We start from the raw sequence: 26,341 nt of genomic DNA on the forward strand, positions 1-26,341 counted from the left end.
TTATGATGTTTATTTCCCTCTGGTTTTATTTGACTCCGGTTTTGTTGTGGGGGAAGTGTGCTCGTTGTGTGTGACGTCTGTTTACAGCGCTGGGGGTTGCTACTGTATGTTGGTGAAATGTTTGTTTGGTTTGTTTGCGAGATTGACAGATTGTTTGTCTATGTTGGCTGTTTCTTCAACTCGTTTAATTGAAAATAAAGTCGTTTGCTCCTGCCAAATGTCTGAAGGCAGAACAAATGGAAGAGGAAGAAAAGAGATAAACATACCTGCCTGGTCTGTTGTGTTGTTCTGGTCTGTGTTTAATATCTCATGTGGCATCTCGAGGGCTTATTATTTGTTTTTCAGAGCTAAGGGGAGAGACCTGGGTCATTCATGTTGCTATGCTACAGCAAAAGCGATGCACACATAAAGACTGCTGCATCCATGTTGCTAGAAACATCTTCAGGAGCAGGGCAGTGGCAATGAAGAGGACTTCTAACAGAATGCTGACCTCTAGTGGAAAATGCAACAAAAGACAAAAAGTGTCAAAAATCAACTGCAAATGGTTTGCATAAATTCCCATATTTACTCCAAGTCCACAGCATGAGATAAATCTATAAACAAATAAATATTTTAATTTATTACTCTATCTCAAAGACATTGTGACAGAAAAACAAGCAACAGGGTGTCTTTCAGAACATTGTGCCTTCAAGAAGAACGATCCAAAATATACAGAACAATCACGACACTGCAAAAGAATTAAAAGCAAATGTGGGAATGTCAGACTCAAATATGGGCTCTGCTGCTGAAACAGTGCACTGTGTTACAGGTAGCACAAAAAAAGCTTATGTGAATTTATTAGATGTTCTGCTTTTTGTGACTCCTTTCCAGAGGTGGGACCAAGTCCTAGTTGTCAAGTCTTTGCACTCAAACCAAGTCCCAAGTCCATAACTTTATGTTTCAAGTCCTGAACAAGTCATAACACATTCTTCACCAACTGTAATGCCCTTTTAACAACAGAGTAGTGATACATTTACAACAATTGTGACATTTTGTATTTATTTGTATAGTATATGATATAGTTTTTGTTCTCCAACTATGTTTGGTGTCATTTTCTCCAAGTGGGGCTAAATAATACAACATTACTCCTTCATGGTTCTCTCCTGCAACACTTATGGATGACGTCGGACTGGTTCAAACAAAATATACCTGGAGAACTAAGTGTCAGCTTGCTGGGAATAAATGGTGTTAATGTAAGTTGATTCAGAAAATGAAGAGAAATATATTGATTGTGGCACATTTTGTACATCAAATATGGGCATGGGTGGATTGCTCAGGGGCACAGATATGCAAAGGGCCCCATTACCTCTCCTACATAGGAGCAAGACACACAGACTTCATGGTAGTTAGCTGTGGTCATTATGCATCATTTGTACATTGAGTGACACTTTGCAAATAAAGGCCCGGGTGTCCCCTGAAACTTTTGGCCCCTGGGCATGTTCAGTGATCCATGCATGGGCTTGGGGGAGGCTATCACGTATTTTTCAAGTCAAGTCGAGTTGCGGGTATTTTTTATTTTGGCGAGTCAAGTCTAAAGCAGACAAATTTGTCACTCAAGTCCACACCTCTGCTCAATACTGTAGCCAACACTGTTTAGACATGAATATGGAAGAACAGACTTTGCATTTATAATGTCTACAGTAATACCAGCTGAGCAAGAAAGAAACCTGGTATCTGAATAAGAGTCATGTAGTGCCGGAACAGGTTAGCTCAGCAATGAGTACGATTTGGTAATCTGGCTCTTGCCTTAGCCTGGGCCTTTATTTGTACAGTTCTTTGGTGTTTAAAAACACTTCAGTTAGCCAAATATGAACAAACTGTTTTTATGCCATTGCTAGCTAGCTGGCTAACATGCAGGCTGATTTAGCAAAACAGTGTAGGCTAATGCAAATTAGCTTCTGATGGATACATAACAAGTGTTGACTTGTTTCATTCTCTCTAGCTAACACACTAGTGTCTGTAGCTGTGAAAAATAACAGAAAATAAATGTCTGTTAAATACTTTTAAGATGACAGAGTCTGAAAACTCAAACAGCTGGTGATGGACCTCCAATATGGCTGCCCGAGGATGTGCTTTTTCCAGCTGAAAACATCTTACTACCACTTTCATGCACACAAACAGTAAGCAGTATCTCTGTTTCAGATGCTTTGTGGTAAGAGTCACTGTTGTGACCTGGTCAAGTTTTTTTGTGCTCCTGCTGTTAGCACCAATACCAGTTTTAAGTCGAGAGAGGAAGAGGAATGTGGATCAGGAGGAGACTGAGCCCGAGTCTTCAGTGTCTGTGGAGTTGTATTCGTCAGCAGACTCTGTGAGGGCTGGGTACGGCCGCGGCTGGTCCAGGTTGACATAGGTGATATTCAGACTGATGTAGTGTTCTCCTTCTAGGCTGGACAGGATGGTGGAGACAGCCAACACCAACGTAGCAAAGCTGGGCCTCAGCTCTGGATCAGGGTCCCAGCACTGGAGCATAATGCTATACCTGGGAAAAAGAACATGGACAGAGTCTGAGTCTGAGCAAGGAGGGGATGGCCAACTCTGTCCAGTCTGACAGGGAACTTCCTATGATACACTGAGACATTTCTTCTTGCTAACATTCATGTCCTATTCTGCATATCACTATCACACTATAACTGCAGAGATCTGTGTTTTTGATCAGTCCCAAGGCTACTGGACGTTCAAGGCCCTACACCCACTGTCCACCTACCTAGGTGTCTTTACTTATTACACCTGATGAGACTTCTCCTGCATGATTGACATCTGTCTGACCCAACAATTATTTTTCTTGCACCAGAATAACTGAGCATAAGTGAAGACATCTCTGTGGGGTAGCAGCTACCTTACCCAGAATTTTTAGGCAGATTTTGTTACCTCCGAGCGTAGCAAGGTCAGCTGTTTCCACCTGTTTACAGTCTTTATGCTGAGATAAATTAACCAGTCAGTTGGCTCTGGTTTCATATAACTGTCAGTGGTATCAATCAAACTATCATCAAGAAAGCAAATAAGAATATTTCTCAAAATGTCTGACTATTTCTTTGATGTCCCGTGTTAGCGTTCAACATGGGTCCATGAGTGACACTTCACCATGAACTCTTAACCCTTGTTGAGGGTACGACAAAGCCTCATGGACATGGGGTATGAATGGTTGATTTATTCTCCATCAATCTTTAAGTTGGTGGGAAGAAAGCTCTGTGCAGGGGATTTATCATTAAAAAAAAGCATGGTGGCTTTTATTTGAGTCATACCAGTGTGTGTGTGTGTGTGTGTGTGGTTTTGTGACAGAGGAAGTGTTCTTTTAAGTGTTTTGTAGACATATTAACTCCCAAACTGCATTGCATAACTGTGCTGGAATACCAAGTAGTGGACAATTTACGGGTTTCACACTACTGAGTGACCACTTGTACATCTCGTTATTACTGCATGGACTTTGTTCTTCCGTTTTGCAATTGTACATCTGTGTTATTGTAGTATTAGTATTTATCCTAAAGCAGCTATTAATTCAGTTAAGCTTTAAGATAGATGTATGCAAACTATGCAGCAGCAACTGATTTACAATTATTCCTCAGATTAATTCAACACAGTATGCATCATCATGCTATAATTCTTACTACTTACAAAGGGTCAGGGCAATACTGAGGTTGGGGAAGCCTCCTGCCCTTCATTAAGTAATGTGTCACATCATAAGGGTCCACCTCAGGGTAGGGGCTTGCTCCTCTGGTCAGCATCTCCCACATTAGCACACCAAAGGACCACTGTATCAGGAGAGGCAAAAGTTCCAGTACACTTATATAGACCTGAACTCCTGATCACACATATTAAGAAAAGGTTAAAAATTTATTAACTACTTTAAAGGTGTTAAATTGAGTGATTTCTGTCTCCCCTACCTGCAGACGATTTTGTGCATAATCCAACCAAGTGGCAATCAATGCAAAATACAGTACAATGTAGAGCAGTGTTTCCCAAACTTTTTGGATGGTGACCCCTTAAACCAAAGCTATGTTAAACTAGGACTCCTCATCGTCATGTATGTGTACTGTTTGTAACAATTTTAACCACTTACCCTTGTTTTATTTGAATATTTTTAAAGGCCTAAAGAGCTCAAATTATCAGGTAGTTGAAGAGAGAGAAAATTGAAGTTTAGAAAAAAAGTCAGACAAAATAAATAAACATTTCTGCAGCATTAAATGTTTGTTTTTCTGCTTTCTTATCTCGTAAATTATTTTGTGATCCCTCAAATTTACCTTGCAACCCAATGGAGGTTCTCAACCCCCAAGGGGTCACTGAGGACAGGGGATCACAGTACATTGATTATAACCATATATTCACACAGTTTTCAGAAACATATGTTAGTGTACTGTTTAGCTGTAAAATAAGAAAGTTTATCATCCAGCCACCACGTTGGACATAGTCAAACGTAGCACCAAGCACTGTCCACCAGCCGGACCAACTTTCTCATTTTACAGCTATACTGAAGTATGTTTCTGAAAACATCTGAGGAGAGAAATAGGCAATACAGTAACAGAATCTTGATTAATATTTGATCAGCACTGCCTAGTTGGATAGTTTGACCAAAGATCATGAGCCATGGTTGGCATGATTGACAGCTGCATTAGTGACTCCTCGGCTCTGATGTTTGTTTTCATTCAAGTGCAGTAAGGCCATTAGAAGCAAATCCAGGGGGCAGAGGAATATGATTCCTTTCACAGATAATCTGTCTCATGTGCTTTAATCACATGACACAGGATAAAGACATCATGCATTAAACACTGAATTTGACCCCTAGAAACATTGATAAGTGTCCCTCAAAACTTTGATGGATACTGCAGAGATCTCACTTATGCTGAAGTAGACGTTTACTTGCTCACCACATCAGATTTGGAGGTGAATTTCTGTGTCTGCAGACTCTCAATGGCCATCCACTTCACAGGCAGCTTAGCTTTCCTGTGATCCTGGACACTGTAATACTCCTTATCAAAAACATCTCTGGCCATGCCAAAGTCGGCCACCTTGACTGTATACGACTCATCCAGCCTAAAGACAGAAAAAAGTTGTACCATGAAACATCTCCCTCCACTAAATCAAAGAGAAACTCAGGCCTATTGGCAGTGAATAAAGTGCTGATTTCCCCGCACATCTCGGTGACTCACATGCAGTTGCGTGCTGCAAGGTCTCTGTGCACAAACTTCTTCTGGGCCAAATACTCCATCCCCTTTGCAACCTGCAGCCCGAAGCCAATCAGATCCTTTACGGTAGGGTTCTAAACACATATAAAAAAAAAAACAAACACTGATTTCAAACAGTTGGAAATGTACAGTTTGTTGGTTAATAAACAGATGTCTGTACATAAATCAGATGATTTATTTGCACTGTTTTAATGTTGCTGTCACACCCTCTTCTCGCAGCGTATGAAGTGCCGCAGGTCCCCGTGTTTCATGTATGGTAGCACCACTAGAGGGAGCCCTTCCTGTGGCAGGAGGATGCCCAGCAGAGACAGCACATTACTGTGGTGGAAACCCTTCATTATGATACCTTCCTTCAGAAACTGCTCCACCTCCTCCACATCTGTTATTCCTGATGACACACACACACACACACACACACACACACACACACACACACACACACACACACACACACATTATGGACTCAAATCTAAAGGAAGAAAAATAAGTTTTAAAAGCTGCTTTTAAAGGTACTCAGGAAATATCCTAAATCCTGTGGCAACTTGTTCCACATCAGAGAAACTGAGAAGACTTTCAGGTGCGTTCTTAAAGCAGATATTACTCACTGTTCAAAGACTTGACAGCACAGTGGATTTCTCTGTTGTTGTGGTCTGTGAAGTAGCCATGATAGACTGTGCCAAAATGACCTACAAGGGAAAAAAGGCAGAATGTCACAGGACTATTGCGCTTCCTTCCAGGTAGGACATAGCTTACACAAGGCTCAATAACAAGTTTAGTGTTTCAGACAGAGGCAGTGGGGTTCCTTACCCTTCCCTATGATCCGGTGGTGCTGCACAATAAGCATTTCAGCAGGTATGAGAACATCCTTCACCTCCTCTAACAGCTCTGGCCTAAAACTGGAGATGGAGATCTTCTCTGCAGGCATGAGGGGAGTGAGGGTGGGATCTATGCTGCCTGCAGCGTAGCTTAGGCTCGGGAACACCACCGGTCCCACCAGCGGGGTAGGAGGACTCAGAGATGCTACTGGTAAAAGTCCAGAGAGAGGGGTATATTAAGGAGAGCGACGAAGGTAAGTGTGTTAAGAGCAAATTTGCTATAGACCAAATCACTGTGATGTCGTGCTTACAACAACAGTCACTTTTGAGTGGACAACTGGTTAATAATTCCAATAGCGGAGATATGTGAAACTGACAAACCTGTTTATATCTGTTGTCATTTCAAGCTGTAACTGTAACGTTTAAATATATATAGTTAAACACCGTGGTTCGAACTGTGCAGACAGGGGCCACAGCAAAACTTATTTTAGCCACCTAAAGGCACACTTTGGAAAATTCATTATCAGTTTAAGTGCACGCTATATTTAGAATATTTTCTCCGGTTTCACACTAACCTACCATGTCAGTTGTAGATCAGCAACTCCTGTGTTCTGCGAAGTAAAATTACTGTTTCTATCAATGGAGTCTGGTGGCTTAGCGATAATGGCTTCAGTTCAACTGTTATAAAGGGCTTGTCTGACAGCAAGGTACAGCACTTAAAATATTCTAAATATAGTGTACACTGATGTTGATTTTTTTAAGTGGCTAAAAATGAATCAATGGAGGCTCTGTTTACTCAGCACCATTTAATTTCATGTACGTGACGTGGAGGTTTTCTACTAAGAATTTATTGTAAACAAACATTGTGATTCGGTCTATACAGTACTACAGTGTAATATGATAAACACTTAGCTAGACAGTCACCTCTCCTGTAGTCCCCAACAGGCGACAGATCCACATTATTAGTAATAGAGCGGTTTGCACTGTGGGCCAAACGGGTCTCTACCATGGAGGCTGAAAAAGATTTCACAACACTTTTTAATCATCAACACATGAACACATGTACATCCTTGGCCACACCAGGGACGTTCCAGTTGAAAGACTGCATAATTCATCCCCACAGCCGGTAGCCTCTGTATAAACAGGTCTGACCAAGGTCCATATGACAAAGAGGAGCCCACCTTTTTTCTTCTTCCTTAAGTGCTTCATGACAACAAAGGCCAGCACCGCCCCGGCCACCAGAGCCGCCAGGATCCCCAGAACAATGCCCACCATGTAGTGGTTGCTGACCCTTACAACCGTGCCAACGTTGTGGACCTGCCCATTGATGGAGATCTAAAGAACAGAGTCCGTCATACACAGTGAATTACAATATAATAGCTTTACTATCTTTTTTTCTGTTGTAACCAATGGGAAAACATACAGTACATTTATAAGTTCAAGCTATTTTCACTGAGGCTGGCTGTATTTAAAGAAACTCTTTGACATTTTGGTAAATGTGCTTATTAGCTTTCTTGCAGAGAGTTGAATGAGAAGATCAAAACCACTCTACGCTGATCTACATTCCAACCCTCACCTATGGCCAAGAGCTTTGGGTAGAGACAGAAAGAACATGATCGCAAATACACGTGGCTGAAATGAGTTTTCTCCATAGGGTGGCTGGGCTCACCCTTAAAGGTAGGGTGAGGAGCTCAGACATCCGGAGGGAACTTGGAGCAGAGCCACTGTTTCTTCGCAACAAAAGGAGCCAGCTCAGGTGATCTGAGCATCTCATCAGGATGCCTCCTGGGCGCCTTCCTTTGAGGATATCCTGGCACATCCAAATGGTAGGAAAGCCCCGGAGTATGACCAAGAATATGCTGGATAGAATATATATCTCATCTGGCTTGGGAACGCCCATGGATCCCCCAGGAGGAGCTGGACAATGTTGCTGAAGAGAGGGATGTCTGGATAGAAAACGGCTCTCATACTTGTCCAGTAAATATGAAGCTACCTGCAGCTCACTAATTAATATGTTATATTTCATTTGTTTAGTCCTCTCAGTCACTGAAGTGTAAAAATGAACATTAAAAACATGTTTTTTTTGAAGGGTTGTGCGCTGGACGCAAATTTGTGAATCCTAGGATAGCAAAGGAATAGCCTCTGATTTAGGGCTGGGAGATATGGACAAAAATTCATCTCTGTATTTTCAGGCTGAATGGCGACAGACGATATATATCCCGGTATTTTCTACTAAGCGGGCTACATGTTCAGTTGCAAGCTGATCCACAGCTAAAGTCCCCTGTTATTTTTGCTGCATGTGTTTTTCCACAGCTGGGCAGGTAAAAGAAGTTTACGTATTGGAGGTGAGCTGTTGCAGTAAGAGCCTGTTGTCTGCAGCTCTTCATCAACATCTCACTGTGGCTGTTTCTGCTTTCACTTGAAGAAAAGGCACTAATAAAGTTTCGCTAACTCTGAAATAAACATATTTTAATTCCTATAGAGTCTTAAAAATAAAAGTCCCCCTTATTTTGTTATGTAAAAACATTTATTGTGAAGCAGCAAAATTAGGAAATGTTGAATTTTTGAGCAGCAACTTCTAATACGGCTGATAGCGAACATGAAACAGTAATATGAATCAGATATCTAATGTAAAAACAGGACGCAGGAGAGAAACTAAACCAACAAAAAAATCGATATACCGCCTAGCCCTACTCTGATTGGCTTACCCTGACATTCTTAACAACCCTAACCAATCCAACTCCTCTTGCCTATACCTAATCAATTCAACCAAGGCAACGAGTACTAGCTAGTCAGAGTAAGGCAGCTCATTCCTTCGCTATCCTAGGATTTCCAAATTTGCAGGCTGGGCTACTTCTTGGCGAGGCACAGTGACTTCCTGGAGTCTGACAGGGAAACTATGAAAGAAGGAAAGGACATGATGTCAGTGACAACGTTCGAGGAGCCAGACTTTGGTGACAGTTCTATTGAAGTCAAATCAGACTATAACCCATCATGTCTTTGTAGATTCATCCTTGACTAAAAAAACCTTTCCACCAAATTAGAAAACAAACATTATGTGATGCTTACTGATGGTTTTTATCTCAATGTGCACATTTGTTTTTCTTGTTATTGGTCTCCAACTGACAGGCCATATCATTATATCCAGTCAGAGCTATTAAGAACTGATCTAATTATAACTGCAGTCTGGTCAGCGATAATAGACCGGACCTGCCTCGTTTGTTTATGTATCCTGATCTAACATTAGCTATCTTGGACCAAACAGGGGCTTGATACAGAGCCATGATCTGTTTGGAGACCAACAACAAGAAAACAAACAGGCACATTTAGATATAAATGTCAGTAACCATCACGTAATGTGTGTTTTTTAATCTGGTGGAAGGATTTTTCAATAAAGTTGAAACAACAAATATATGATGGATTATAAGGTGATTTGCCGTGCCCTCCCCATTAACTCAAACTGAACTGACACCAAATCTGGCTCCTTGAATGCCGTCACTGATGCCACAATCTTTCTGTCTTTTAGAGTCTGGTCCCAGTGAGGCTGCCAGGCAACCAGTGGAGCACAAATAAGAAACTGTCTAGATTAGTAAATTTTTAGAGGTGCGATCAGTGGTTATTGTTATGGACAGAACCAGACTAGCTTTTCTAAGGTAATGGAAGCCTTGAAACTATCATACAGACTTCTTACCTTCCCTTGCAACGAGAAAGCAAATAAGCAGATTTCAAAAATGTAGTATCACTTAAAGTTTTACTGACTTTGACTGCAAAAACTGTCAGAATTTCCTGAGTTTGTGAATACTAGAAAATGAAAGCTTTGCAATTTATTCAGCATAATGTTTCAAATATATGCTGTATGTTTGTGTAGTACATTCTAGTGTTTTTGGTTATATGTTTAGGTCATTGTTTTATTGATAGCGCTTAGGCTATGTCTTGTTGTTTATGCCTGTGTGCCTTGTTATGTGCTTTTGACTATGGTTATATGCTTGTTCTGTGCTCATGTGCCCTTCTATGGACATGGCGTCAATCCATTTTTATCTGTGCTTCTCTGTTTTTGTATGTTAATTTGTCTTTTTCTTATATACACTTACACCATCAACCTGCCAGGGACTGCAGATGAAAATTAGCCTGTATGGCTAAATCTGACACATTTACATGACTTAAGTGATCATGTTCATTAATGTGTACTGTCCCTTTCTACATAAAATAAACATAAATATCTTTAATTGAAATATGTATGTTGGTGATCACTGCACCACCACGTGTGATGTGATGCTCCATCAGTCAGTCAGTTAGTCATCATCAAACCTCCAGCCTGACTAACCTTCACTGGCAGTCCCTCACTGGGGATGGTCATGTTTTTGGGGATCCTGCAGGTGATCTCATTATCCAAGACTTTAGCATCACAGTCAACGCCTGCCACCGTCATAATGATGGTCATACAGGAGCTCACCAGATTCAGCTTTTGATGCTGTGCACAGAGAGATCAAATAAAGATATGAGAAGACATGAGTTATTTAAAGGTTTGCAATAAATATTACAAATCCACATTTATTTTGTCACTGATTCAAAAGCCAATATCCTCAGAGCTATCTCTTACATGTAGTGACACCTCGTCAAACCCTGGGTACAAATTCAGCACGTGTCCCTCTGTTTCAAAAGGAATGGGCTCGCCGTAGGGGTGGTAGGAAAACTCTTTGTTCCAAAGTCCCAACGCTCCGTCCATGTCGAAGGAAAGCTGTCCTTCCTCGGTCTCATCCCTGGGGAACACAGGGGAAATACACTCCATCCTCATGGGCAAGGACTTGCCTATGCACTCCTGAAACACAACAATGTAATCATACTTAAATGCTCCGTCCACAGTAAAATGCAAGCATATAACATTCTAAAACTGTAGACTGACTAACAGAATAATGTTTCTGTATGTATCTACTGTACATTATGATGAACAAATTACCGTTGTCACAGGTTTCAAGTGGCTCTCATTGGGTTTGAAGCGGATGATGGTGCGGTAAACGGAATCCAGGTTCTCCCCCCTGATGACAATCTTTGACCCCCTACAAATCAAACAAATGTGAGACATGGATATGTTTTCATAATGTCAGGGGGGAATAAGATTTTCTGTTACAACTGACGAAGAAAAGGATGAGAAAAGGAGGAGGTCTCACTGGCCTACCTGTCAAAGCTACAGTCAGGCAGGACAGCTGTTATCCTCGGGTCTTCTTTGTAGTAAAACACCTTTGTAGTGAGGACAGGAGACTTGTCGATAAAAACACTCAGGGGGACGTCCCTCACCTCTGAGATGGGCTGGGACAGACAGATGATGGAGGACACATTGCCTTTTGGCTTTGTGACTCTGTAGAGGCAGAGGTATGTGAATTACATGCCATAACTGTTAAAGTGTAGAAGATCAAAAGGCTTCATGCAACATCTCCAGTAGACAATAGTTCAGTTATGAGTCAGTCTTTGGCTGTCTGCCTTTACAGCCTGCAGTTTCCCAAACCATAATTATACTACAATCATTTTGAGGTTAGTGTGATGAAAACAAAAAAATAGATAATTCCAGACCTCTTTATAGGGCAGGGCATGTCATTGAGGGTAACCTTCCTGGTCTTCCCAGCATCCAAGTGAGGTCCAGTCACGGTGATGAGTGTGCCCCCAACACGGGGCCCATAGTTGGGCTGGATTTCTGTAATGTTGGGAATCTGGAGGGACAGTTTATTGCAGTATTTTGATGGATGAGCGTGTTTGAAAAGTGGTTCCATAGATTGAATTGTGTTTTAAATTATTCATAGTTTTGATGTTGTAATGAGGGTTTCAGAAGATAATAACAGCAAAGATTACCACAAATGTGAATCCTGACATTTCTGCCTTCCCGTCAATAGAGTAGCGTCCCTCCACCTTACCCTCATGCACCTCCACTGTAATGTTAACAGGTTTGGACAGCTCTGTGGCCCCAGAGCGAATCTTACACACCAGGCTGAAGAGCATGCACCACAAAACACTTGTGTCAGTAGGTCAGTGGTAAATACAGTAATTGCAACACCAGTGACAAATCTGATGAACGAAATTATTAAACTGTTGAATTTTAAACAGCATCAGGAGACAAAAGCTCCTAGTCGGCTTTCCTGCTAGAATACAACTTTCAAGTTGAATCAATCCACTGCTTGTATCTGAGATTGTCTTTATAGAGTTAGTATGTTGGTGAATCTATCAAAGAAAAAAATACTGTAACAGATTGAACCTGGAACCAGTACAATGCCTGCATGTATACTCACTGTGTGTTATTGCTTTTGACTGGAAGCACAGTGCAAGCAGTCTGTCCCAGTCGGACCTGGTGGGTTCTAGAGGTGATGGCAGGTCTTAAGGGGGACTGGAACTCCCATCCACACACTGTTAACTCTGTTTGACCATCAGGAGGAGCAGTCCGTGGAAAGAACTGCGTCAATAAAGCAGAATATATAGTGCCACCTTGAAATGAAATGTTTTTGTTACATGCACAAAGAGATGTCTGTACCCTGGATTACAGAACAAACCTCACCCCAGTGATTCCTGGTGGGCAGGACTCGTTCCTCCAGCGGCTGTGACACTCACTCTCCCACGAGCACACCCCAGAGCACCAGCCACAGCCCATGAACTTAGGGGCTGTCAGGCACATGGCACATGTCAGGAAGTGTTGACAGCCCGGCCCTCTCTGGGGTACCTGGATCATCTGAAACAGAGATAAAATTTTAAAGGTCACATATTCAATCTTAGGCGTGTGCTGATCCATTATTAATGAAGCTATTAACATGTAAACTGATATGGGCCTCATTCAGCACAAGGCTGTTTGGCAGGTCACATTAACAGCTCCTGGTGCTGAAATGAAGTCCAATAAAATGTCCCAATCTCAGCAACACAACATAACACTCCTTACATCCCATAAGACCCATGTGATGATCCAGTGCTAGCTTCTAATATCCACCTTGCTCCAAACTGTTAAGCAATATCAAGTTTATTGATTTCCTTTAGCCATTTACTCATTCCCAGGGTCACAAGGGTCACAACCTATCCCACAATGCACTGGGCAGAAGGCAGGAAAACACCCTGCACAGGTCTCTAGAGCACTAGGATCAATGACAGACAATCAGTCAGAGGCCCAGCTCATTTGTAATTGTAATGTAACCTGACCTGCATGTCGTTGGTCTGTGGAAGGAAAAATGACTCAAGGAGCATCCTGCCATCAGATGACAGGAAGATCCACAGAGCCATTGAACACGTTTAAATTTATATACATACATATGTATATGTATATATATATATATATATATATATATTAGATTGTTTTATTCTCATTTCATATGATTGCTCTTGTACCTTGTCTCCAACCACAAAGAGAAGATACTCTGAAGAGTAAACAGCAGCAGTGGACGAGACCCTCTGGTTCTCTACCAAAGAGTAATTGGCAAAGATAATAGGGCTGGATCTTGTCAATACAAGCTGCCAACACAGACACAACATATAGTTATTAGTAATGGAGCACATACAATGGTCAAGTGAAGACAAATGGCTGTTTAAAAAAACAAAAAAAAACAAAAAAAAAACCAGTCATCTTTTTAACCATGCTGTATACCTGCAGCAGGCGTCCAGTAGAGGTGCCAATATGGGCCACAGTCTTGTTCTCTATGGTTGTGACCAGCAGAGATGTGAGCAGGACATCTGTCATCTGTCTGTTGAAGAGGTCCACTCGGTAATAGGGTTTTGACACCATAGTAGGATGGTCTCTGCATGTGGCGTTGTTCTCCATGCTCTAGTATCAAGGCCACAGGCAGCAGAGGACATGAAAATGAGACAAGGAGGAAGAACATGAGTCAGAAAATACACTAAAAAAAGAAGAGTGAGGAGTCTGACCTTCTGTAGTGGCTTTAGTGCAGGGGTCTCCAACATTTTTAAGGCCAAGAACCCCTTAGACGAAAGTACAATGGAGCAGGGACCCTATGATGCGATGTGATGTGATACGATAAGATAGCTTGTCAGATGGCCTAAATTTCCACCTATAAACATACCCTTTCATGGTACATACAATACTAATCTATTAAAATAATAATTAGTGTCAGATTCACATATTTACATATCATGTTCGTTTCTGAGGTGGATGGTTTCAGAGTCTCTTGCTTGAAAAGGTACAAAATGATCTACTGTGGCTCCAAGAATGTTCGTACACTTGAAATAATAAAACAGTGAATTGGCCAATATGTTTAAGTAGTACATAACAGTTAGCCAACCAGTTTTTAAGAAGTATTCATGGGTAACAGTTAGGCTATCATCAGTGCTGTGTACTGTAAATTAAATGAAGGCAAATTTATCTTTGCTAATACTATGCTGGATTCATGTTAATGTGTATTTTAGGACTTATTTTAACAATAATTTTTTTAAAAAAAATGCAAAACGTAAATAAAATGATCAAACAATAATTTGGCAAGCCCCCTACAGTAACTCTGAGGACCCCCTAGAGGTCACAGACTCCATGTTGATGACCCAGACTTTATTGAATTTAAGGTTTAGCCATTTCTAAGGTCAAAAACATAATTTATATTAAACATGAAAGTTTATTCTTGACCTTAGATAAAGTACTGAGACAAAAAAATCAAAACTTTAATCCCACAGCAGGTCCCCTTTTTAAAGCTTTCACAACATCACACATGCTCAGTTGTCATGATGATGGATCTGTACGAATAAGCCAGTAACTGAACCTTAAGTTGTAATTGTTTTTTACATATTAAACCTTGACAGATCAGAGTGTGTGTTTATGTGCTCTGAAGAGTTCCACATTCTCAGAGAATAATACATTACCTTCTAAAAAGGTACAGATGTAGTAAGACAGGCCCAACTGTTTGCTTGTAAGGACGTGCTACGAGCTGCGCTGGTCACCAGGTAACCATGAGAAACAAAGTCCCTGGCACGCCAGAGGTACAGGGTAAATCTGTCATGGTAATATGATCATTTCATAATATAACAGGCCATGATAGATGATTGTGTGTTGCATTACTGACAGAAGGATTGCCTTGGACACGGAGCAGGGTGGATCACTGTTTGATTAAAGGGAGTCTTCAGGTACACACAAGCTAATATCTTCAGGCCAAGATTTTACTAGAATTACCGCCATCAGTTTATATGCCTCCGCCAACCAGTCAAGTTGCAGTTTACATCCATGTCTGCCCAGACTTACATAGCCATGACAGTGCTCATGGGAACAGGACAGACACACAGACAATGTGAAAACATAACTCATAATCCTCCTGGCAAACAGACTTGCGCTTGTATAGCGCTGATCTAGTCATTTGACCACTCAAAGCGCTCTCACCCTAGTTGTCACATTCACCCATTCACACATACATTTTCACATTAGTGGCTAAGGCTACTGTGCAAGGTGTCACCTGGTACTCAGTATTTATTTATACATTCATACACAATCACGCACCAATGACAGCCACTGTGAGCAATTTGGGGTTCAGTATCTTGCCCAGGAAACCACCAACCTTACGTTTAGAGGACGGCCTGCTCCACTTCCTAAGCCACAGCTGTTCTACCTCCTGAGCCAAAGCCTCCCCAATTGTTTTCTTGGCATATAAAAATATTGGAGGAAATGCATCCTCTATCATCCTGTCTCATCATGTGAGCCCTGAGCTTAAGGAACAAACATAAACAGCATCGCTATTGGCTGAAGTCATTCACATCCAAACCCCTGAGGAGCATTAAACCTTGGTTATAATTCAGTGTCCTGAACCCTAAACCTCAAATTCCAAAAATACAGTACATTACTTGGGAAGTTTAAGGACACATACAAGGGGCTCAAAATGAGATGGCATAAGCTCAGTCCATGGAGACTTGGCTTGGTAGCTGAAGGGTCGCTGATTCAAGTCCCGGTAATGCCCACGTATTGAGTGTGGTGAACTTGAGTGGGAACTGGACCCCAAAACTGCTCCAGGGATGCCGTACTATGGGTGACACTGTGCTCCCTCCCCTTCTTTAATGTATATATGTGGTTTGTATAAAAAAAAAAAGGAAACTCCATATGTACATTTCAACTGCCAATTACCTGATAGATAGATAGATAGATAGATAGATAGATAGATAGATAGATAGATAGATAGATAGATAGATAGATAGACAGAGAGACAGACATTATTCAATTGAATGATCCTTCAATGTCTAAATAATTCAATGAAGTACTAAGTAGCAGGAAAGCACAGTGTTTATGAAGCACAGATGACGCTGCTGGTGCAAACAGTTTTTTGACTTGTTGAGAAATGGAAGAATCAGGATTTCAGCTTGTTGGACAATCCCACTGGCAGGTTATTCAATATACAGACCAGCAGCCAAAAGCAACAAAACAGAAGGAGCCTCAGGAGAAAGGTTCACCAGTCCAAGTAGAAAGTTCCTCTGAGGACAAATAGAAGAAAGATCATCCAAAGGAAACATTCCAGCTTAATAAAACTGTTTAACTAAACCTCTCCTCTTCTCCTCTAATCCAATGTTGAACAACTTGCATCACCTCAGAATGTTGTTTCTGAGTCACAGCATTTTCTTTCTACTACTCAGTATCCAAATTATGATATCATGGCTGCAATTGCAGTAATAATAACAGTTCTGGGAATTTTACGTTGTTCTAATAACTGGCACTGACTTTGGCAATAGGAGTCTTAGCACACACACACTAGAAATTCACTCAACTGATGCAGAAAACAAGTTATACCACCAATAAGCTCTCACCTACCACCTGCCCTCCATCTAATTTACATTCCACTGTGTGTAGGATGTCTTTTTCCAACCTTATTTTCCCATCGAAAAAGCTATTTGTATCCCTCTTTTCTTGGATTATACAGTGAGTGCTTACTGAATGCTGATGCAAGTGGTTCTGGTTGCATTCCTCTGCCTGCTGAGTTTCAAAATGACCTTAATGGGAGCCTACTTCACAGAAATCTCTGAAAGTTTGATGGTGACAATGTGCATACAACAAGGAATTATTCCACGTCAAACAGGAAATAAAAAGGCCATATGTTTGGATAAACTCAGTCACATATCAACTGGATGACCACAAAGATTCGCAGTTGTTTTCATGTGTGTTCATGACCTACTCACATTAAATCAGCCACTTTCATCACTCTTAAAACCTCCGCCCCTTCTTGCCAAGAGTAAGATGTGAAGATCTATGTTAGATATGAAGCTAGAGCCAGCAGAAGGTTAGCTTAGCTTAACACAAAGCTGGGGGAAACATCTAGCCTGGCTCTCCAGCTTCATATTGGTTTCACATTCATTTTACACAATAATCTTGAGACAGATGTATCTTGGAAAACACTGAGTCACACAATAACAACATGGAGCTGGAGCTAAAACAAAACTATGACACAACCTTTTTGCAGTTCGTTGAATTTCATTAGTCATGTGTGGCTCAGTCCTCATCTATTAATCCTGCTCCTGCCAGTAGTGTCAGTGAAGTGTTGCTTTGTTTGGGGGTTTACATGATTTCATAAACTGGTTTCTCTAAAATAATCATGAGAAAACACAGGGTGAAGATATGTACTTGTCTTTACAATTTGGATCTCGAATAAGTGTTTATTTACCTGACTCATTTTCCTTGCTCGTGTACAAACAAGCAAATTATGGTTTTCATGCAGGCACAACAAGCTCTCAGTACCCTTAGCATCTTTTCAATATTTATGTATACATTAAGACAACAGCCACAATTTACAGCTCCACAACCACATGGTAAAATTTTACCAGGCCTTGTCAGGATACCTTCACCATGAGTCAGCAAACTGTTACCCATTTGGAGAGATACCTTGGATGTTTTTTTTAGTTTGAGTTCTCTGAAAGTGAGTGATGTATTGCATCATCTTATCCAGCAGACTCAACATATGTTCCATCTTATCAGCCCTGCATGAATTGGAAACACACAACTGAGTTTACCATTGTTCCTCACCTGCATCTTTACTACAACCATGTAGTAGTTTTTATATGCTACAATATCATGAGCAAAATATAGAGTAAAACCACAGTTGAGCCAATCACCTCGTCTCAAGAATGCAGATCCAGACTTCCAGGGTTTGTTACATCACAAACCTTAGGAGCCAATCCTGTCAACTTACTGGGTGGAGCTTTCCATAATGCTACAGCAAAACGAGGAGAAGCCAGATGTAGCTAGGTATCAGTTAGGTTTCACTTTCACTTCAACTTGTCAGAGCTGGCGAGATGAGATACGTTTTTAGGGGTTTAATCAGTGCCCAGAGAGGGACTTTAACCCTTTGAAACCAGGGAAAATTGGGCTTGATTTCTTTTAAAAACATGGGAAGAAGGCAAAGAGCAATGAAAGAAGAAATGACCCAAAAAATTAGCAAGACATGAGGAAAAATACCTGCAAAAGGCGTCTGAAAGCAGCACAAGAAAAGTGATGTCGCTTCAGGTTTCAAAAGGACAAAACTGTATCTCAAAGAAAATCAAACAGGGGCTCTTTCAGTTAAGCAAAAGTGGACTTGAGATTACATTAATCACCTTGAATTTCTGTGTGTTTGTAGCTCACCTCATGTGGACAGCTCTCACAGGGCTGGAAATGGCAGAGCCCCCTGGAGAGCTGCTCTGGTCCAGACTCACAGCAGTCATCCACCCCATCTACGATTGCTTTGTTCACATTGTCCATTGGAAAAGCACACAGGGCAGAGTCGTGCTCTGTGACCCCGTTGTCATCAGTAACAGCAAAAACCCCATAGAGGATGTCATCTTCCTCCTCCGCCCCTAACTCCTCTGCCAGCTCCCTGCCTGCCTTGCCAAAATGGGCTGCCTGGACCACATTATACACCACATCTTTATAGGGTTCGCTGGCTACATTTCTCCTCCGGCGTTTCGGTTCAAACCGACACTCCAGGATCAGCTCACGATATCTCTTCATCTCCCATTCATTCCGTGGGAGACGGCCCAAGCGAGTCTGAAATGGAGATGATTCATGATCCGGGCTCTCTCTCTGAACGGAGAGGAAGTAGACAAACTCCTGAGTGAAAAAGCTGTAGACATATTCAATATGATAAGTCCTCCGCAAACCCGGGAGTACAGTCAGTCCACGCACATCATTGTAGAAACCATCTTCTGTGGCCAGTGGTCGCCGCACTGATAGAGACTTCCTTCCGTAACGTTGGGTCACGCTGTCATTGACAGTGGTGGCAACAAAGAAGTAGACAGTATGACCCTCTTCGACCATGGTGACTTTGGTACCAAGAGGGCTCGCCACACAGTCAGGACAGTAGGTGGCAGAGTTCGAATCCCTCCTGAACAAACACTTAGAAAGAGAGGGAGACTCTCCATTTGCCTTAAGTTGGTGGAAATAGCATACACCATACTGAGAACTTCCACAAGAGTATAAAGACATAAAGAGAGTATCCAACAGCAACACCTGATTGTCCGTGTCCTCCAGGAAGTTGGGGTCCTTGTCTATGTCACACAAATTGCATATCTGACACTCTGGGCTTCCCACTGGCCCAGTGCGGAGCTCCCACACCTTCTCTAAGCTTCTGTTGACAGCTTCGATCACATTCTGAGAGGCAACATACACCTCCTGGTAAAATGAATTGTTGACTATGTTCTGTATGGGGCCCTGAGCCTTGAAGAAAGGCATGGTGTAAACCACAGAGAAGTTGACAGGGCTGGGGGCAAGTGAGGGACAGTTGGCTGAGGCAAAGGCCAGCAGAGTCTGGAGCCAGACGCATGTCCCCCACTTTGTGGTCCAGCGCACCATCTCCTCTCCAGGTTGCACCACACGACGACGCAGGGTTACCTCCAGGTCTGATGTTGGGACCAGAGCATTCTTAACACCAGCTGCTGATACCTGAATGAAGAGAGGAGAGTAAGTCATTAAGTTATTGAGACACTTTCCCCAAAATACAAATGCAACTGAAACCACAGTGTACACAGTTCATTCTTGACCCTGATAAAAGAAATTAACTAGCTTTTTGCCAAGCTGCAACCTCCAGAGCTGAAAAATGAAGCCAACGCGGAAGTGCCAACAGGTGCAGTCCTTTGAATGGCCACTTGACACCAGCTACAGAGGCCAGTCAATCCCCACAGACCCCCATCTTAAAATGTCCAACTGTACAGTAGTAACAAACATGTTTACAGCCTGGTACAAAAAACGTTTTGGCCTCTATAGCTAACTTCCCCCTTTATGACAACTGTGTGGGGGGTGAATATTCAAATAATTTACCATTTACATTTTATTTAGGCTTAAAGTTACGTACCATAAAACTTAAATTAAAAGACATTAAACACCCAGTCCCTTTTACTAGCCCGGTATGGCTACGCATTTTGACAAATATACACCTTGCTCAATTAAACGTCAGGTCTGGTTTCCATGTAATTCATTGTTTTTACAGATGTTCTTTGCATGTTGGCTACCTCAAATTATGTGTTCATTACTTAATTACCCTGTAAGTTATTTCTTATTTCTGTTTGGTCCTTAGATCAAAAGAATCAAAAGGGTTTCTCATAAAAGTTAATCCAAGTTGTGAGTATTGTTTTAACAGAATAAAGTGGTGCTGTGTTGGTATGCAGATACCGTAATTCTCAAGTGTTGTAACTCTCTCTCTCTCTCTCTGTGATGCTGTGTCTGTCGGAGCTAGACCAAATGAATGATTCATAATTGATATGTTATCTAAAGCCTCCTTTTTATACAAGTAATAGTCATACTGGTTTAAATAAACAATTCACTCCGCAATCTTTGTTGAGCAACAGTTTTGTGTGAAAGGAATTAAAAGCCAGTCCCATGTAGACTAATATAAGTAAAATATATTATAGGCCCATTGATTTCAGTGATTTGAGCAAATAATAGCCCGGGCTATTAATTGAAGTTTTACGGTGAAACTATGGGCAGGCTCCTCAGAGTGACAGGCTGTCTGCTAATAGTGTCCTTAGCTTCTCAGTCAGATCCATCGCTTGCTCTTCAACAGCTCTACCCTCTCCTCTAAGGATGTTCACTTCAGGCTCCTAAAAAACAAAGATGGCGACAGCCAAAAAGCCGAACTCAAGGCTTCAAAACAAGATTATTATAAAAATAATTATTTTATACAGTCTGTGCTTTTTACATAACTGTCAACCTCATCTTGTGGTCTTCCAAGGTAAAGGAATTTATTTCAAATGCTGAAAAGTGAACCCTAAGGTTTCTTTTTCTTTCATTGACTGAAACAAATGACTGAAAAAAATAATTCATTCAGAACTGATCATTATATCAGTTGTCGTCAGTAATACTAAGCCTCCTGCTAACTATAAAATCATAAATGGTGGCCTGTTACAAAAAAAAAAACTGTTTCATGGAAGTGAAGCTCAGCATAAGTTAATTCAGGAAGACTATATTTATGCTTCATTCATTCAGCCAATCAGCTGATTATGGACATTTACAATCTCTATCAGCCACTGATGTTGCTACTGGCAAGCTTTAAATCTGTTCTCCTCTCTGTAGCAGCCAGCCCATCAAAGGTCCACTCCTCATCACATCCAAATCCCCAGCATCCTCCACATCTCACTACCACCACCACCACAAGTGTCTAGACTCCACAGGGCTACTGCGGCTTCACCATCCCCCTTAAAATATGACATCACGAGGGGTCTTATTGCCAAAGACTATTCACAGTTCTCATACTTCTGTGCACATGTAATGTGTGCATTATTTGTAACTGATTAAAGTTAAAATCAGTGTCAGTCTGCTTAACTATGTTTTGCACTGAAGCCAAACAGAAGATTTGAGGTGACAAATATCATCATCTTGGTTGAGCCAGATGATGATAAAAGTGCTTGTGGTCATAAAGATAAAAGCTTCCTCTGACTCACCACAAACACAGAGAGGAAAGGTTTACATAACCATACAAAGAGCTGTGTTGGTCATCATAGTGGATAGTGTATAAAACTATTTTTATTGTGACTTCCTGCACAACTCATTCATATCTGTCTGGACATGTTTACTGTGGTTAATCCAACATCCCATCTGTTTTTCCTCCCGTTGTGAGTCATGTTCCTTTATGCGGAGAAGTGGTAGAAACAAAGCAAGTTAAAGTAAAGTACCAAAACTGAGCATTTTTCTTTGGCTCATCTTGATCTTCAATTTCCTAACAACAACCAACCAGATGGAACCATGTTTCAAACTCTGAGCCTTGTCTTCATTCTGAACAGACGTTGTTGGGTGGATCATTAACTAGAGACATCACGGTGAGGCTGTATTCAAAAACCCCGGCCTCTCTACTTTGGATTCCTGTCACAACCACTACGTGCCTTCCAGGGGGAAAGATGTGCACGGGCTGATGGTCATAAGACGACATGCGCCTTTTTAAGCCCAAAGTGGAGAAAGAACGGCTCGTGCACTCATGCCACAGAATTTCATCAGCTCTGATTTTTAATTAAGCAGCAGAGAAACTTCACTTTGACCAAAATTCTTACAAGAAAACAGCACTTATTTTTGCAATAAGCAGTCATACGGAAAAGTTTGAAGTCAAGTACGGTGTCTTTACATTAATAATTCATGGAATCCCACTAATGTGGTGTTACATTTTAACATGTGCTGCTCCATGTGAAACTGAGGTTAAGGTTCGAGGACATGGGCATACATAGTAATGGCACTGATTGACTTTCTTCATGTTCATGGTTAATAAAGCAAATGGTTGAAATTGAGTTTCCATTCATGGCTCTATAGTGCTATTTACAGGCCGGTCAGCATGCAGGTCTTGGCTGAAGGCTGCAACAGTGTATTTTCCTCACTGATGAATAAAAAAGGCAGGATTTGGATTTATGGTCAGTGTGTGAAATGTACCTTTTCTAGCTTGTGTATTTTATCTTTGCATTAATATGAATTTAACTATTTTATTTTCCAAAAATACAACACAAAGTTGTTTTTACTGTAATTTAAATCCAATAATGACCTGTGAGATTACAATGAGAGGGGTGCAGACATTACATTGGCTGCAGCATATGCAGTACACCTGGGCAATGTATCAATAATATAGCAATGCTCTAATGTAAAGGTTTCATCACAGTAAAGTGATGCAATTTTCTGAACTTACCAGACTGTTTCAGCTGTTCGATTATTTGCTTTTTCCAACTTAGTCCTTATGTCCACAATACTGATGATTATTTCTCAAAAATTGTGTTGATATTTTTTTTTAAAGGACAAAAAGTTAACCTACAATACTGTTGCAATATCGATATCAAGGTATTTGTTCGAACATTTTGTAATATTTGATTTCCTCCATATTGCTCAGCCCTAATATGCACCAGTTTTGTTGGTGCCTTGCTCACAGGCACAGATCCAGGGGCAGTTAATTAGAGAAAGAAAGAGCACCTCTCTTTCATCAATCACTTGCACAGATATCCACAGGGATTTCAGGAGGCAAGCTGTGCAACAATCAATGGCCCAAACCTATTGGACCCCAAGGACACAGGTATCGATTCAGTGGCAGGGAATGCATTCCTAAACAGTACAGTACCGCCAAAATCCACCAGCTCTGCGTTTACTTTATTTTGATACATTCAGGTATGGATGACTTGAGTTTATTCTTCATAAAACAATGTGAGATTAATCCAAGTGGTCACATCAACATGGCACCCAAATCAATTCTGAAAACTGCACAGAAGCAGAATCATTTCTAGACAGTGCTTATTACTTCCATATTCACGTTCCTCTTTCTTATCCAAACTTAGCCTGAAGTTCAGAGAAATCATGCCAGTAAAGTCTGGCTCCATTCCACATGTAAAATGGCATTGAAATACAATGCACAAAACAAAACTCTGCTCTGTGAGCTCTATGAATGGTTATAATCTGGTACTAATATGTACACAAAGTACATTTAATTGCAAGTGTACATTTTATAACATAAGTCTCAAATTATAAATGGAACAGTATATGCACACCCCCTATATTATCAGTGTTCACAACTTTTACACTCATCTTCACACACACACACACACACACACACACACACACACACACACACACAAAATGCCACCGTTTTAACACCTCAGACTATATTACAATAAAAACTCCTGTTTAAAACCACTAAGACTAATTTAAATTCCATAAGTAATAGACAGTAATATGTTTAAATTGACTTTAACACGCTTTATTACAACCATTATCTCCTGTTTTAGTATCACTGTATGATTTTCCGGAGGAATCGTTGTTAACACACAGAGTGGCTGAACGTTTGCTATGATACCTGAACATGTGCCTATTTACATGGTGCCTGCAGCTGTAAATGTTATGACAGGCTTACCTGTTGTGTACTGTCCTGTTCAGGGAAGCAGCCACTGCCAGGTTTGCTTCTTGTCTTACTGCAGAACAGCGCAGGGATGACTCTCTTTACTCAGGTATATTCAAGATTTCACCATCAAGCTAGACTGATGTTTTAATAAAAGTTAAAGCCTGGTCATCCTTACAAAGAGCTGGTACATCTGACGCGTGCTTGTTTCGGGTTTAACTTCAGCTGTGTGTGTCTGAGTCGGCGCTCTGTGCCTCTCAGCGGTGCTCCGTCTCGCTCGCTCCTCCCCTCCTCACTCTGACACCAGCGGCAAAACCAATTAATCCCCATTGATGTGCCTACGTACGATGTCATAACATGATGCATGCCAGTGTGTAGTTTAGCACTAACTTGCCTTTACATGTTTGCTACATAGCGCACATTTATCCCCTGATCCATTGTTATTCCTCATTAAAACAGAGCATCAGAGACACATGTTCCAATACACTTTGGTTACACGCTGTTTAGCCAACACACCAACATGTCTACGGGTCTTATGTATGCCCCCAGATACTCATGATGGTACACTGTGGAAAGAAAATTCCAAAATATACAGTGTTGAGTTACATGTGACTAGCCACAGGAAATATAATGAGAAAATAAATGCAGTTACAGCTCCTCATATTTTAGAAAAGTAACTAAATGTATTATTGTAGTAGATATATTGTGAGATATGTTGTGATAATCATAACTGTATCTGTGCAGCACTTTTTGAGCTGAAAGAACAAAGAGTTTTCCAATGTGCAGAAAACACAAAACAAAAGTGACACCAATAAAACATAAGCAATGGCACTGCACTAAAGTTACAACACTTTGGTATGATTTGTGTAACACACTCACTGAAGTTATGGACACCCCAGTTCCGTTAGATCCAGGACTTTTTCTCCTGGGAAATGTTAGAAATTTGAAACTAAATCAAAGCTCAAGGAAATGTATTGATAAAGCTCTTGCTGTTCCCAGGAATTGAATTGCATTAACCTGGAAGTCAGATTCCCCCCTCTCTATATCAAAGTGGACATCAGAAACCATGATTTGTAATTTGTATGCCTCTAAAGAAGATCCTCTATGTCCTGAAAAACAAATATGATGCCATTTTAAACATTTGGCAGCCTTTCTTGAGTATATAGAAACATTACCTTTATCAACTGTAAGCTAATAGTAACATCCAGGTACAATAGATAGATGTGTCCATTGATTTTTTTGGAGGGAATAGTTTGTAATGTTTATGCTAAACTGAAAACATAAAATAGAATATTCATAAATAAATAAAACATAAGCATATACGTACACCTACATCAACATATACACTTCAACACATACCTGTAAGCATGCAGACATATACACATAGCTGCAAATACATACATACACTCCCATACACACAGTAAGTCTATCAACTGTCAGGAAAGGCCAATCTGTAAAAGTAAGTTTTCAGATGACATGAACAGAGTCAGCTGATCTAATGCTCAGTGGGAGGCTGTCTCAAAGCTACAGAGCAAGAACTGAAAAGGCTCGATTATCCTTTGTCTTTAACCTGGACTCTGGAGCAGTTAGAAGACCCAGACTGGCAGACCTGCGGGGCCTGTTGGGACGGTACAGTTTGAGAAGCACAATTATACTCTGGTGATGCATGTGTTATATGTGCTGAATGTGGATTGTGGTTGTGCCTTCTGTGTTTATAGTGTATTGTGTTTGTATGATGTTTGTGTTTTAGGTCTACATGTAAAAGCCCAATAGGGAAAAGAGTTGAAAATTAGCTATAAACCCTCTGTGTAACACATCAGTACCATACTCTAGTCTGTAGTGGAACTATGCTGAATTGTACTGTCCCTACCAAATAAAAATAAAAACAGATAAATAATAATAGTAAAGGGTAAAAAAATAATTGCATCATTTATACTGGGACAACAGTGGGGTTCTTTTAAAAAAAAAAAAAAAGGTTGTAAGTGGAAATACGTACATTTACTTAAGTACAATTTAGAGCTTAATTGTGAAATTTATACTT

General features: G+C 40.9%; 1 protein-coding gene across 3 annotated transcripts; it reads right to left on the reverse strand.

The window, feature by feature from the left end:
* mst1rb (macrophage stimulating 1 receptor b) lies at positions 1 to 24,551 on the reverse strand. 3 transcript variants are annotated; one of them, XM_049583358.1, is made up of 21 exons: positions 24,316 to 24,551; positions 18,594 to 19,889; positions 13,647 to 13,823; positions 13,391 to 13,513; positions 12,576 to 12,746; positions 12,313 to 12,473; positions 11,879 to 12,014; positions 11,603 to 11,739; positions 11,211 to 11,390; positions 10,992 to 11,091; positions 10,635 to 10,853; positions 10,359 to 10,505; positions 7,216 to 7,369; positions 6,959 to 7,048; positions 6,027 to 6,239; positions 5,825 to 5,905; positions 5,426 to 5,607; positions 5,184 to 5,293; positions 4,902 to 5,067; positions 3,652 to 3,788; positions 1 to 2,518 (listed from the first exon to the last, which is right to left on the reverse strand). In XM_049583358.1, the coding sequence occupies exons 2-21, from the start codon at positions 19,797 to 19,799 to the stop codon at positions 2,287 to 2,289; spliced, it is 4,122 nt and encodes a 1,373-aa protein (XP_049439315.1). In that variant the 5' UTR covers positions 19,800 to 19,889; positions 24,316 to 24,551; the 3' UTR covers positions 1 to 2,286. The 3 variants fall into 3 exon arrangements, 2 of the variants coding, with proteins under 2 accessions (XP_049439315.1, XP_049439306.1); XM_049583349.1 differs by having other exon boundaries at positions 2 to 2,518; positions 6,027 to 6,242; XR_007449820.1 differs by lacking the exon at positions 4,902 to 5,067 and having other exon boundaries at positions 2,379 to 2,518; positions 6,027 to 6,242.
* Positions 24,552 to 26,341: the final 1,790 nt, after the last annotated feature.

This window comes from Epinephelus fuscoguttatus, linkage group LG1 (assembly GCF_011397635.1).
Source record: "Epinephelus fuscoguttatus linkage group LG1, E.fuscoguttatus.final_Chr_v1".
Classification (NCBI taxonomy): domain Eukaryota; kingdom Metazoa; phylum Chordata; class Actinopteri; order Perciformes; family Serranidae; genus Epinephelus; species Epinephelus fuscoguttatus.